Below are 12,475 nucleotides of genomic sequence, written 5' to 3' on the forward strand. Positions count from 1 at the left end.
TTATCCATCTATTCAGCCCACAGAAGTTTAGCCTTTCAGCCTGGACTGCTTTTTGAATGAAGCAATACAGGGCAGCCAATCAGAACAGAACTTATTTACATATTTATAAATCTTAAAGGCACAGTAACAAAAAGCCTGTCCTCACTTTTATGGAACGTTCATAAGGTAAGACCTAAAATATTGTGTTTTTGAACCGTTTTCAATTTAAATACAGGTCAAACTTTTTGGCATTGGGTTTGTGTTTAAAAGACAGTTTACCTAAATACTAATCTGGCATTAATTCTACATCCTACATAGAATTCGCTATTCTGTATGACGTCATTTTCAGCGAATTAATTATGCAAAATGCAGAAAGCATGCCAATTTTTACAATGTTAAATAGTAATTTTTTAATATTTTATAATTATCGATTGATTTTTTTTTTATTTATCATTTACGAACTTTTCTAGAATCTGTGCTGGTTTTCAGTCCTCACTTTTAGAGCTTTTACTATTCAATCTGTACACTAGGTGGCGTTAGGTGTTAAATATGAACTCCATTTCAGGGCCACACTTCTACGACACTGGTCAGGATTGTCGAGGACTGAGTCAGAACAGTCCTGGACATTCTCCAGCCCCTTCCTGGCGTGTTAAGTGTGTTACACACACTCCTGGGATCCTATACTGGCTACACATTACATTATACACATGCGGTCTATAAACACCCTCGTACACTTCTGCTGATCCATTAGAACACGTTGTACACAACCTGCGATCTCAAACGCGCAAGGTTACGTTACACGCTTTCTATAATCTCTATATCATCTCCGCGTAATATTTCTCCAGCCCTATGATTTGGAGATCAGCGAATATGCGTGAGCAAACCCGGGAAGTAGAGAAGGGGGCGAAAAAAAAAACCCATAACAACATCACGTGACGTATGTGGCGTATGTAGGCGCTTTATTAGCCAGCTCTCAATAAATAAAACTGTGGGGAAATAAAAAGCAGATGGTAGCTGAAAGCTCAGAAAGCGAAATGACCTCAAAAATGAACCTTTACCGTTCACAGGCGAACAAATGGCATTCAGACGAGCTGTTTTCAGATGACCGTTCAGGCGAGAGTTGCCTCCCACCACAGTGACTCAGTTAGCGTTAGCTAAGCTAAGCTAAGCTAAGCAAAGGCAGGCTGGGAAATCCCCTGTAGTCCCACTCACTACTTAGGGACTTAGTTTGCTAGCTTAGCTACTTTACTTTCGTTTTCACGTTTTCGAGTCAGTGTTATACCTCCATATTTCAGTTACAGTGGGAAGAATGGCCGAGCAGCACATTCAGTCGAAGCTCGTTGCGCTGCTGAAACAGGAGAAAATCCAGCTTTGGAATCCACCTTTTACCACAACAGACACCAATGAAGCTGGACAAGAAGACATGCAGGTAAGAAAACCAAGAAACACCTAGAAAATAAACTAGTGATAGGAACTTAAGCTAGAGCAGTGACTCGCATTTTCCTTTGGAACCGTGGAGAAACTCAAATATGAAAACTCGGTCCTCTTTGTGTCTGTCAGAAGAGTTTCTGCAGCATCTGTCTCTTCCTGTGTTCATAGGAACTTGCTGTCAGATACTCCCAGGTGGTCGGATTCCCTCTGGTTGATGTGGAGGTTGCTCTAGAAGACATAAGATCACAGGCCGTCAAAAAAGGGAAAGGCAACAAGACCTACAGGGAAACAAATATTGCAACTCTGGAGCTCATGCTACCTAAAGAAATTAGAAAGGTAAAAGACATAAAGTAGTCATGATATGTCTTGTAAAATCATTACGGTAACTTACTTCAAGGCATTTGATCAATATACAATATGCATTGCTATATCTTGCTTTTCTGAAGTTTGCCAAGTTGGAACAGAGAAAATTCCAATTCAATGACCCGTTCAGTATTTCACATACTGTGTTGCATAAATACACTTAAGCAGGACTAATAATGCTCTCTTAGTAATGAAATGTGCAGTTGATCAGTGTCTGATGATATCCACAGTATACTCAGAAAAGCATAGTAGTTCGTAGTTTGTAATTATAAAGTAGTCATCGATGTAATTTGCTGCCCACCCCTGTCTGTGTCTGTGTAGGGCAATAAAAAGAAACACTACTTAGAAACCAAGCTGGATATCACCACTCAGGATCTGATGAATAAGTAAGTGTAGTTTATCAATCTGATTGTGGTTGTTTTAGCTGTGCTTTTTATCCTCATAAGTTTGTCTCCTTTCATGTCTGCAAGGATCACCGGAGAATTTGACCTGAAATATATGAAGTTAATTTTGAATGGAAAAACACTGTCTCCTGGTACGTATGTTTGTGTATAATGTGTATCTTTATGTAAGTCTGAGAAGTTGACAGTATTTCTTTCATCGTTACCCATCTTGCTTGCCTCAGATAAGCGACTAGAAGAACAGAATGTGAGGAACAACAGTAGAATCATGATACTGAAGGTGAGTGAGCCAGAGGGGAAGAAAGCAATGGTGGAGGTGGAGGAAAAGAAGCGTCTTCAGGAAGAAAGTTTACAGAGGACTCAAAAAGGATTCCAGATTCTCTCAGAGCGAGGTGAGACCACCATTATATTTATCATGTGTTTTTGCAGTATAGTTAGAAAGAAAAAGAAGCCTTTAAAACTACGATAATGTAAGTAATACTGTAATCATATATGACTTTTGAACTTCAGAACCATCTACGAGTATAACTGGAATAAAAACTTTACAACTCAGTCATATCATAGTTCATTAACATGCAGTGCTTCTGTCCACACTTCAGACGGTAGTGAAGATCCAGCAACCACCCCATTTCTGGAGATAGCTGATCAGAAAGGCAACCCTATCCAGATACCACTTGCTGAGAAAAAGGTGAACAAGTATTCCCTTAAAGATGCTTAAACAAAAATGTAGCTAGGAAGTCCAGTTGGCCTTTTACCCTTATTTTTTTCTGAGAGAAAAAGATGGGAGTGCTCCTCACAGCAGACTAAGTATTTACCCAGCAATTTACTTTAACCAAAATCAGGAAGAACAACTTTAAAGATAAGGCATAGAACTCCAGGAACCACCTGCTGTACTGAAATGGATCCAAAAATACCACATAGATCACTTTTACTTTCACTTTTTTGATTCTTTGCTGTTTCTTTCCCTCCCTCTCTCTTCCACACTCCATTTGTCTGTCTGTCTTTTCTTTTAGGCTCTGATATTGGCTATGGGCTTCCATGAAAAAGGCAGAGCCCTAATGAAGAGAAAGGAATACAATGCAGCTCTGTGTCACCTGCTTCTAGCAGATGAGCAGTTTAAGTATGTCTTCCTTCATTTGTCTCTAGGAAATTACAGCCAGTGAATGAAATAATCCTAACTCATGTTTTATTGCAGGTAGGTGGTGCAAACCTGAAATGAGTCCTATTTTATGTAAAAGTAAACTTTTTTTGTTTGGTTTGTTTTCTTTTTGGTTTGCTTTCTAGTAAATGTGGGTCTGCACTGTTGAACACAGTGGATAACTACGCAGTGTTGCAGCTGGACATCGTGTGGTGCTACCGTGCTCTGGAGGCACTGTCCTGCCTGAATGATGGCAAGCAAAGACTGCAGAAAGCTGAGGACTGCTTCCTCAAGTGCTATGGAGAAAAGCAACAAAGACTGCAACAAATCAAGGTTTTTTCTTTTACCCCACAGCGTATTTGCATCATAGGGAATTTACTAACACTATGAGAGAGATTCCATCTTCGAGAAGATTGCAGTTCTGTTTCAGTTGAAAAGGATTTTATTTGATCGTGTACTGCTTTGCTGAAAACTCACATAAACACTACTAGTTTGCATGATTTAATTTGCATAGTTCCTGCTGATTCCCATGACCTTTTTTTTACCCCCCATTTGCATATTTGGCTGAAAAATTGCACAAAATTGAATGGATATTATTTTTAAGGTATTTTAAGGTAGTAAGGGCTGTAATTATTGCCACAAAGGTTTTATTTATTCTTACTGATGGTCTAATTATTTTGGAAAAGCATGTGGTTCTATTAACAGTTATATTGGTTCTGTTAACTGATTTTGAGTCTTGTGTGTTGTTAGGGGAACACAGGAGGAGAGGAGGTTTTGTTTCTGAGGCTTTATCTCCTCCAGAGTTTGCTGGCCTACCTGGATGGCAATGAAAGTGAAGCTGCCAAAAAACTCGAAAAGGTATTTTGTCGACTCAGAAAACACCTGGATACGTGTGAAATAGGTTAAAAAAAGTTGATAAATTCTTCTTTTTATTTTTCTCAATGTCTTACTTTATTTATTTATTTTTTTTTCCCCACTCTCTCACCTTGGCACCCTGCTAGGTTGAAGACCTTTACGATCACCTGCGTTTGGACCCAGAGAAAATGACCCAGCTGATGAGTATGGGCTTCTCTGAGCAGGAGACTCGGCTGGGTCTGAGAGCCTGCAGAGGCAATGTGGAGGAGGCAGCGCTGCATATCAGCCAGAGAAGAAATGTCAGATGAAAATTTGCTTACAAACACACACACCACACACTTAATACATAAACAAAGTGAGCACACACTTCCAGCTGTTCTATTCCTGACTAGTTAAATTCAAAACAAAGCAACTATGATGTTTACTAAAATAGTCATTAACAAAATCTTCAAGGTGCTGACTATTGGAGCTAGAGCTTCAGTTCGTGCCATAAATATCCAACCTCTGTCAAACAACTCTACCACAATGCTAATTTCCGCTAGTGCCCCTATGGTATTTTAGTAGTATGCTGCTGCTAAACTAATGGTGAGTCACATGAATATTTTTTTGGCTGTTCTAGGCTAAACATGGACATGTGAAGCTTGTAAAGGACACTTCACGTTTTGTGTGAAGCTTGTAACAGACAACATATATTTTGCCTTGTATATGGCAGTTTTACAGGGACTCCTTCAGTGAAGAGCCCTTCCATAGAGCTGCCTCTATTTCTAACATCTAAAAAGCATTGGTCATGCTACTACTATCATTCAATAAGTGACATATCTAGGACTTCCAGAGAACCTTGAATGGTGTTTTTGATGGTTGGTCCCATCCATTCTAAATCGAAACATGATTTGTTGATTCTGCTGTCAGTTCAAGTCAAGTCATGTCAAATTTATTTATATAGCGCCTTTTACAACAGATGTTGTCACAAGCAACTTTACAGAGAATCCGGGTCCACGCCCCCAGTGAGCAAGCCTTGGCGACAGTGGCAAGGAAAAACTCCCTCAACAGGGGGAAGAAACCTTGAGAGGAACCAGGGGAATCCATCCTCCTCTGGTTCCTAATTGTGTTAGTAGTTAATCTGATATGTTAGGCCTTCAGTTCAGCTCCTGAAGTCCTGACTAATGGGAGAGCTCACTTGGCTGTGTCTAGATACCGCGGAGAACAAAAAATCCTGGTTAGGACAGTTTTCTGTTGGACACTTCAAAAATGTGATCCTTTTGCTTCCAACAAAACCGTAATAAAATTAAAGCAAATGAAAATAAAAATTTCATAAACAAGTAAGAAATACAAGAGTTTAAACAAAGCATGATTCTATTAAATAAAAATGAACTAAATATTACAAACATGTATTTTTTTATTTCATAGAAATTAAAGTCTCAGGGTTCTTCACTGCTAAGATATTAGTTAGGAAAACCATCAGTGATTAAAATTACATTTAACTGATCAAAATTCTTGTGTGCTCCTGTACTGCTGTAGGAGCGGGAAGAGATAAAACAAAAGGAGAGAGAGAGAAGGAGGCGACGTCTGGAGAGCATCAACACCCTGGTTGAACTTGGCTACGGCAAGAAAGCGGCAGCTAAGGCCCTGCACAAGACTGGTGGAGATGTAGATGAGGCCTATAGGGTTAGAGATGCCATTCACTTTACATCTTCAGTATAGCAATCTTGTCATTACAAACCTCCACCAACTTCGCTGCCTGGTTCTTATCACTAAATACTTAATTTCTCTTCATTTGTTGCCAATGCCTGAGTCATGTTTAGTCCTTTTTAGAATATGTACACTCTTTTTACATGATGCTACTGCTGGTCCCATGTAGATCAACATTCTTCTTGCTTGTAGCTTCTTTTAGATTCAAGTGAAGCCAGCAGTTCAGGGATGTATCAGCCAGACACAGACAGACAGACCAAAGTGGATCAGGTAAGCAGCACCCCAGGGAGAGAAGATCCAGTAGAAGCTCATGTTCCGTAATGGATGCTGTAAATCTTTGCGCCCTCCGATTCTCTGAACTGCCTGCTATCATATTCACTATGGTTTATATACTAGCAAATACAGCTGGTGTTTGAAATGTAATACTTTTATAGTATACCACAGAGTATCATTCAACATATAAACATAAATTTTGATACTTAAGCAGTCAGTCTTACCAGCATTCGTGAGCGTATAGGCATGCCTGTTCCAAGACGTAGTTTTTTTTTGTTTTTTTTGTTTTTTGATTTTGGAACAATCATTGTAAAAATACAGCAAAAACAAGATGTTGATGTGACACCTGAAATTATGGCACTGTTGTTTCGTGTTGCCTCAACCAAATGATAAAAAAATATCAAGGGGTTTTAAAAATAAATAAATAATGATATGCAATAAAAAGAGTGCATCTTTTTATAAAACTGGATATTTCACGACAGTAATATTTATTTAAAAAGTTATGTATTTCTGTGGTAGAAAAAATGTATTTAAAAAGGTATTATTCAGATTCAATATCAAACCAAATGTAATGATATATAATTTGTTTTAATAGTTCCCAGCCTTGTTGCAAAAATACATCTTACATTGTTTGTATGTTTATTTATCTATAACTGGACATATAGGTGGCCTACCTCGGCTTCCAGAGGGAAGCAGTGGAAGCAGCGCTGAGACTGGTGGGGGATGATGTTGCTCAGGCTACTCAGATTCTGCTGGATAACCAGGGGCAGGTTCCCCCAGAGTTGCTGTCTCCCTCACCCCCATCTTCTTCATCAGAGGAGCCCAGCACCTCCGACTCCACAGGTCAGGAACTAGCGAGCATATATCATTGATTTATTGATTGGATGACTTGTTTGGCATCGATGACTTACTTGGCATATAATCCCAAAGGGATAAAGTGTAATGTATAGGTCTTTAAATCTGGACCCTGAACCAAGTTTCTGGTCTTGAAGTTCGTGTTCACTGGTAGGTAACTGTTTTAATGATGTAACTGATTGGCCAATAAGCATCATGCCTTCCAGTGGTTACAAAATCCAGCAGTGGAAACTGGATTCATGGTCCAGACTGGGAGACGACTACTCCAGTATGTTAAGTAAATAGGAAGTCTGGTGAGTCCTTTAGAATGATGTGATGCTCAGTTGGCATTACATTATTTCTAAAATTCCTGTATCTTTTAAAACGCCAGGAACATAATTGTAGTTGAGGTATTTAGTATTAGGAATTAGCATTAAAAAAAGTTTCAGTGTGCAATATTAGGCCTCGTTTACACCTGGCAGTAACATGCATCCATAAGCGGCCAGTGCCAAGTATGTGTAAATGGGGTTCAAAGCGCCTCAGAGATGGATTTTAATCCAGTCACTGTAACCACCTTTAGGCGTGAACACTAAAGCGTTCCAGTGTGTCTTCAACAGTGTCAATTGACTGCCTGCTCAACTGTGATCACAGCAGAGACAAAAGCAGCTGCATAGCTTATTTTTTCTTCTCTCCTGTTTGTTCACATTGCATTAGCAATCCATGTAATCTAAACGTCTGTAACAGCCCATACATTTACACAAGCAAAGACTCGCAGCACATTCTGAGACAACAAACGCAGCGAGAGACTGATGTGGTAAATGTGCGAGACACTCTTCCTCCAGTCACAAAATCTGGTCATGTGGTCACTGAGGATACCTTTGAGATGCATAGAAATGTCAGGTGTACACACTAATATGTCTCGCTGTCTACTTGTGGTCAGATCACTCAAGGCGGATGTTACCAAATGAGATCAGATTGATTTCATTACAACTTGGTTTTAAAGACGTTTGTGTTCTGAGCAGCTTCGGGGTCGAGCTTGGATGCAGACTTGGTGAATGAAGTTCTGGAGGACATCCCCAGACATGAAGAGGATTATCTAGACGTGACTCTGGAGGAGGAGAGCGAGCTCATTGCTCTGATAAGGTCTTATCTAGAGAGGCGCTCTACATCTTCCACCTGAGAAGAGCTGCCCACACAGGCTTCTTAGCATTTGTTTGAGGTCAGTTTAGAATGTTGTGTTGTTAGAGACAGAACCTGGTCCTGGACTCGGTTGCAACACATTAATTGAAGCCATTTCATAAATACTTACAGTCAGAATCTAGGTTTGAGTTTTTCTGGTTATGTTTATCTCCTAGATAATTGTAGGACTAGAAGTGAATGAAACATTATATTGTTAAAACAGGAGTGGTTGAGGCCTAATGTATATAATGATAACACCTCCACCATTGTATCAGTGATGAAGCGAGGCAGTAATTAAGGCCTTTTTTTTTTCTTCAGAGTCATTTTGAATGAAGTGTGGCTCTTTAAATAATTAAAAAACCAATCCTTGAATTTACCTTAAGTTAAAAATGCCTTAAAGATATCAGAGTTTAGCGCTGAAACATGCATGCTTCTAAGTTGATCTTTCTGAATTTGATCTTCAGTTTTCATTCTACTTTTAATCTTCACTATCTTATGTTCCATTTTACTTGTTTTGATAACTCTGGTCAAGTTTGCGATCAGTTCTGTTCAAAGAGCATTTGTTGACGTGCAATAAATGACAAGATTTGAGTTTACAAAAGCAATGTTTTCTGTTCATTTCAAATGGGTATCTTTTGTACGATTCACTTTATTATTGTCAGTCTTTGCAACAGACATTTTTAAAGGGAATACATTTTGTTCACCCCTTAAAAGGCCAGGACCTGCAGACAGGTCTAAATTTTATTGTTTTACACTTTTATAACTTAAGAATAAATCAGCCAGCTTGAAGTCCTTGTATTTATGAAATAATAGGCATTATGATGTAATAAGCCTGAGATTTAAGACCTTATAAGATCAACTTGTAATGATGTTGATTTATTTATGGGTAGCAAATCATCTAAAGGCTTTGGTTCAAATCAGCTCATTTTGTAAGGTTATCTCCTGTAGCTGTACTTGGTGCAATATTTTTGTAATGGAGTCCTTATATGAAAAACTGCCAAAATTAAAATGTATGCAGGCTCAGTATATTAACAGACACAGAGACACATGTTTGATAAAATACTGTCTTTTGTTGTAGAACTTCATTGTTTATTTTACATGATCTTAAAGGGAATAGTCACAGTCTGTGGCCTGGCAAAAGGAGGTATGAATGAAGGAGGGGGAAAAGGGACAAAAAAGTGGGATGGCAGTTTAGAAGTAGTTGACAACCCTGCGGATGGACTGGATGTTGGGGTTCTGGGCCTGCCACTCGTTGTGGCCGCAGTAGTTTCCTCTCTCCACGATGTACATACGGCCACGGAAGTTAGGCTCCTCGTACATCACCCAGCTACAGAAGAGAAACGCAGGATTAGAGTACAGCAAAAATCAGTGACAATTAATTTGAGTAACTAAAATAAATGTAAACAGGTCATAAAAACTGAGTTGGACAAGGAATATTAATTTAATACAAAGTTTTTTTCTGATTTTTTTAGGACACAAATGTGTTAAAGACTAAATGATTGAATTAGTTACTAAAAAGATTGTTTATTAAAGCTAAAGAATAACATTCCTGAGGTTTTTATAGTATTGAATAAAGAATGTGCTTATTATATGTGTAGCAGTGACTGGTTTGACCAGCAATACATTTCTTTGAAAGGAGAATAACACTACAATAAATGTTAGGGTGGGATTAGGCAATTAAACAAACACATCAATCTCTTTCTTCCATTACTTGTGATCAGTCAAGGCAGGTTTACATGTGGCTATAAGACACTTTGATGCACTAAAATTGACAGCAGAGTTATAGGCTGTTTTATCGAATGATGAGATAAACGAATAAATTTGGGCTAAAAAAAGTATTTGAGTCTAAATCTTGACGGCTTTGTACAGCAACTCAATCCTTTCATGAGGAAAACAGATTTTAAACGTACGGTTAACTGCAGATTGTCTAAACGTGTTTCCATGTGGCACTTACGCTCCATCTCCAAACACCCTGACAGAGTTGACGCAGGTCCTGCCGAAACCGCAGCTCTGCAGGAAGGGGCAGTCGTCACACAGCTCCATGCACTGACCCGTGTAGTTGCAACCCTCGAAGAGCTCAATCCTGTAGTGCTCTCCGTGCTGTGGAGAAGTTATGTGTTATAGTTCAACACTCTGCACATAATACACTTGTTTTATCTTATAACCAGCTTAAATGTGTTTAATAAAATATTTTCTTTGTTACATACAACCATTGCATAATAGTAAAATACTTGTTCTGTCCAAAATAGCATACTAATCAGAGCAGTGGGCTTTACACCTACTGAGCAAAACATTTCATAAAGCTAGTCCAGTTCTCACCATCCTGATAGGCTTGCAGGAACCCATGTGGTCATTGTGGGCGTTCCAGCGCTGGAACTCGGGGTACTCTCCACGCTCCAGGATGTACTGCTGACCCTTGAAGTCAGGGTGGTCGTAGCAGATCCAAGCGCCGCTCTCCACACGGATGGAGTTCACCCTGTTCATGAAACCGCGGTCCTGGAAGTTATCACAGTCTCCATACACCTCCAGCTTCCTTCCAGTGAAGCACCTTCCCTCGTAAAACACTATCTGAGGGAAAGGATGAAGCAGAGACACACAAGGAAATGCAACAGGAAGGGTGGAGTGGATGTTAGGTTTGCCAGTCAGTACAATCAGTGGATAGCAACATTTAAAATGGAATACTTTCTTGATTGTGCTGGATGTGCTTTGGTTGAATCTTGAAAAGAAACAGCAGTGAAATCATTTTGCAGCAAATGTCCAACAGGTCACATGAACATGTGTCCTTCAGCTCATTTGCACACCAATATGTTGGCCTATAGGGCATGGTGCCATATGAGCCAGTGTTTTGTTTTTTTTTGTTTTTTTTTATAATGGGAAACATGAACCATGAAGAGCAGTCAGATTGCAGTTATTTTCTTGCAGCTCCTCTGCAGAATCAAAGTCACACCTGAGAAATGGACTCCACATCCAAAAGAGGCTTGGATGCTTGTCCAGTCTAGAAATGGGCTGGCTATTAGAATAGAAATCTGAAGACTAGCTCTAGGCCTCAGTGGAAAACCAAGCTTGCTCTGTGCTAGTGTTCAACCTCTGAAGCAACTGACAATACTGTGACAGATGAAATATCAGTCACCTGAGGAACCTTCACCTGACTCCGAATGTCCAGTTCCACATCAACCAGTGAGAAATGGATGAAGAAGGCTGAGACTCTATGCTGATGAGATGTGATGTATGATGTATGTTGACCTGATTGGCCCAGATGCTTACCTTTCCAGAATACTGCGACATTTTTCCACTGGATACGGTCCAACCTGACCCACACGTAAGAAAGTGTGACAGTGAAAAAGTTGGACACCCCAATATATATGGATAGTCCCGTGCCAGACAGTATCGCGATGTTTGCCCAACAAAGGCCACACAATGGAGAGCTTATGGCTTTTGCTTGGTGGACACTTTCCGTTCACTCTTGGCACTGCTGATTCTGGGCTTTGGCTCACCCACGAGTACAATAGATTTTGCTTTGCTTGACTTTGTGGGGGCATTTTGCATAGGCTACGCTTCTCTTCACAACATCGAAAGCACACAGTGGATGAGAAGAGAGTGTGTAAGAGAGATGCATCCAATAGGACATTGCGTGTGTCGGGCTCTTTGTGGGACAGTTGTTAACATTCCTTGTGTAACCGTGGCAACCAGGTGGAGGGCTGTTACAGAGGTATAAAAAAGAAAAAAAAGAAAAGAAAAAATACTGTAATTATCTTGATCTTTCTCCACACCACTGGCTTTATGGCTTTTTTCTACTTCTATACCTTTTTCACTGTGTTCAGGTTGAGAAGCTCATAAGTGTAATAATGTTTAAATCAGTTTAATAATGATAGTTGGATTTAGAAATAAATATATGTAAATAATGTAGATAAATATAAAAATGATGCATAGATAAATATATATATACACTGTGATGATTGGATGGATTTCTGGCAGTCTTAATGCGTTATTTGCGTAAGCATGTATGGACTTCATTGGCATTTTTTTTTACCATAAATACGAGCTTGTAGGCATTCTGTCACTGCAGTGTGATTTAAAAGTACACCATTATACTATGTGTGGGGGAGGTGGGGGCGCAAAAAAAACACAGCAATCTACCTGCCATGCACTGCATTATGGTGTTAGATTACACGCTGTGAAAGCAAACATGCTGTATCGATTTCCAGGGCACCTCTATTGGAAGAGAAATACGTTTCAAACTACATGCTTTTCTCAGAATTGCGCATTCTTTTTAACCAGTAAAACAGTTTAAAACAGGCTGGCTTTTACTGGAAACACTTTAAACCACGTTCTG

At 39.4% G+C, this 12,475-nt stretch overlaps 2 protein-coding genes across 2 annotated transcripts; one reads left to right on the forward strand and one right to left on the reverse strand.

Moving 5' to 3' along the window:
• The first annotated feature begins 505 nt into the window (after positions 1-505).
• Positions 506-8,738, forward strand: nub1 (negative regulator of ubiquitin-like proteins 1). Its single transcript, XM_036589650.1, has 14 exons — positions 506-1,408; positions 1,579-1,746; positions 2,095-2,159; positions 2,244-2,308; positions 2,399-2,566; positions 2,774-2,862; positions 3,188-3,294; positions 3,459-3,645; positions 4,063-4,170; positions 4,314-4,466; positions 5,686-5,832; positions 6,049-6,126; positions 6,795-6,972; positions 7,986-8,738. Exons 1-14 carry the CDS (start codon positions 1,289-1,291, stop codon positions 8,141-8,143), a joined length of 1,791 nt encoding a protein of 596 aa, XP_036445543.1. The 5' UTR covers positions 506-1,288; the 3' UTR covers positions 8,144-8,738.
• A 595-nt stretch (positions 8,739-9,333) lies between these two features.
• Positions 9,334-11,500, reverse strand: crygn2 (crystallin, gamma N2). Its single transcript, XM_036579525.1, has 4 exons — positions 11,407-11,500; positions 10,462-10,710; positions 10,097-10,242; positions 9,334-9,469 (listed from the first exon to the last, which is right to left on the reverse strand). Exons 1-4 carry the CDS (start codon positions 11,425-11,427, stop codon positions 9,334-9,336), a joined length of 552 nt encoding a protein of 183 aa, XP_036435418.1. The 5' UTR covers positions 11,428-11,500.
• Positions 11,501-12,475: the final 975 nt, after the last annotated feature.

Source organism: Colossoma macropomum, unplaced genomic scaffold, assembly GCF_904425465.1.
Source record: "Colossoma macropomum unplaced genomic scaffold, Colossoma_macropomum, whole genome shotgun sequence".
NCBI lineage: Eukaryota > Metazoa > Chordata > Actinopteri > Characiformes > Serrasalmidae > Colossoma > Colossoma macropomum.

Coding starts and splice junctions, on each gene's coding strand:
- nub1 (XM_036589650.1), top strand. CDS start 1,289: ATGGCCGAGCAGCACATTCAGTCGAAGCTCGTTGCGCTGCTGAAACAG. Junction 1,747..2,094: donor TACCTAAAGAAATTAGAAAG/GTAAAAGACATA, acceptor GTGTCTGTGTAG/GGCAATAAAAAGAAACACTA. Junction 4,467..5,685: donor ATATCAGCCAGAGAAGAAAT/GTCAGATGAAAA, acceptor GTACTGCTGTAG/GAGCGGGAAGAGATAAAACA.
- crygn2 (XM_036579525.1), bottom strand. CDS start 11,427: ATGTCGCAGTATTCTGGAAAG. Junction 10,711..11,406: donor TGTCGCAGTATTCTGGAAAG/GTAAGCATCTGG, acceptor CCTTTCCCTCAG/ATAGTGTTTTACGAGGGAAG. Junction 9,470..10,096: donor AGGGTGTTTGGAGATGGAGC/GTAAGTGCCACA, acceptor TCTCTTCTGTAG/CTGGGTGATGTACGAGGAGC.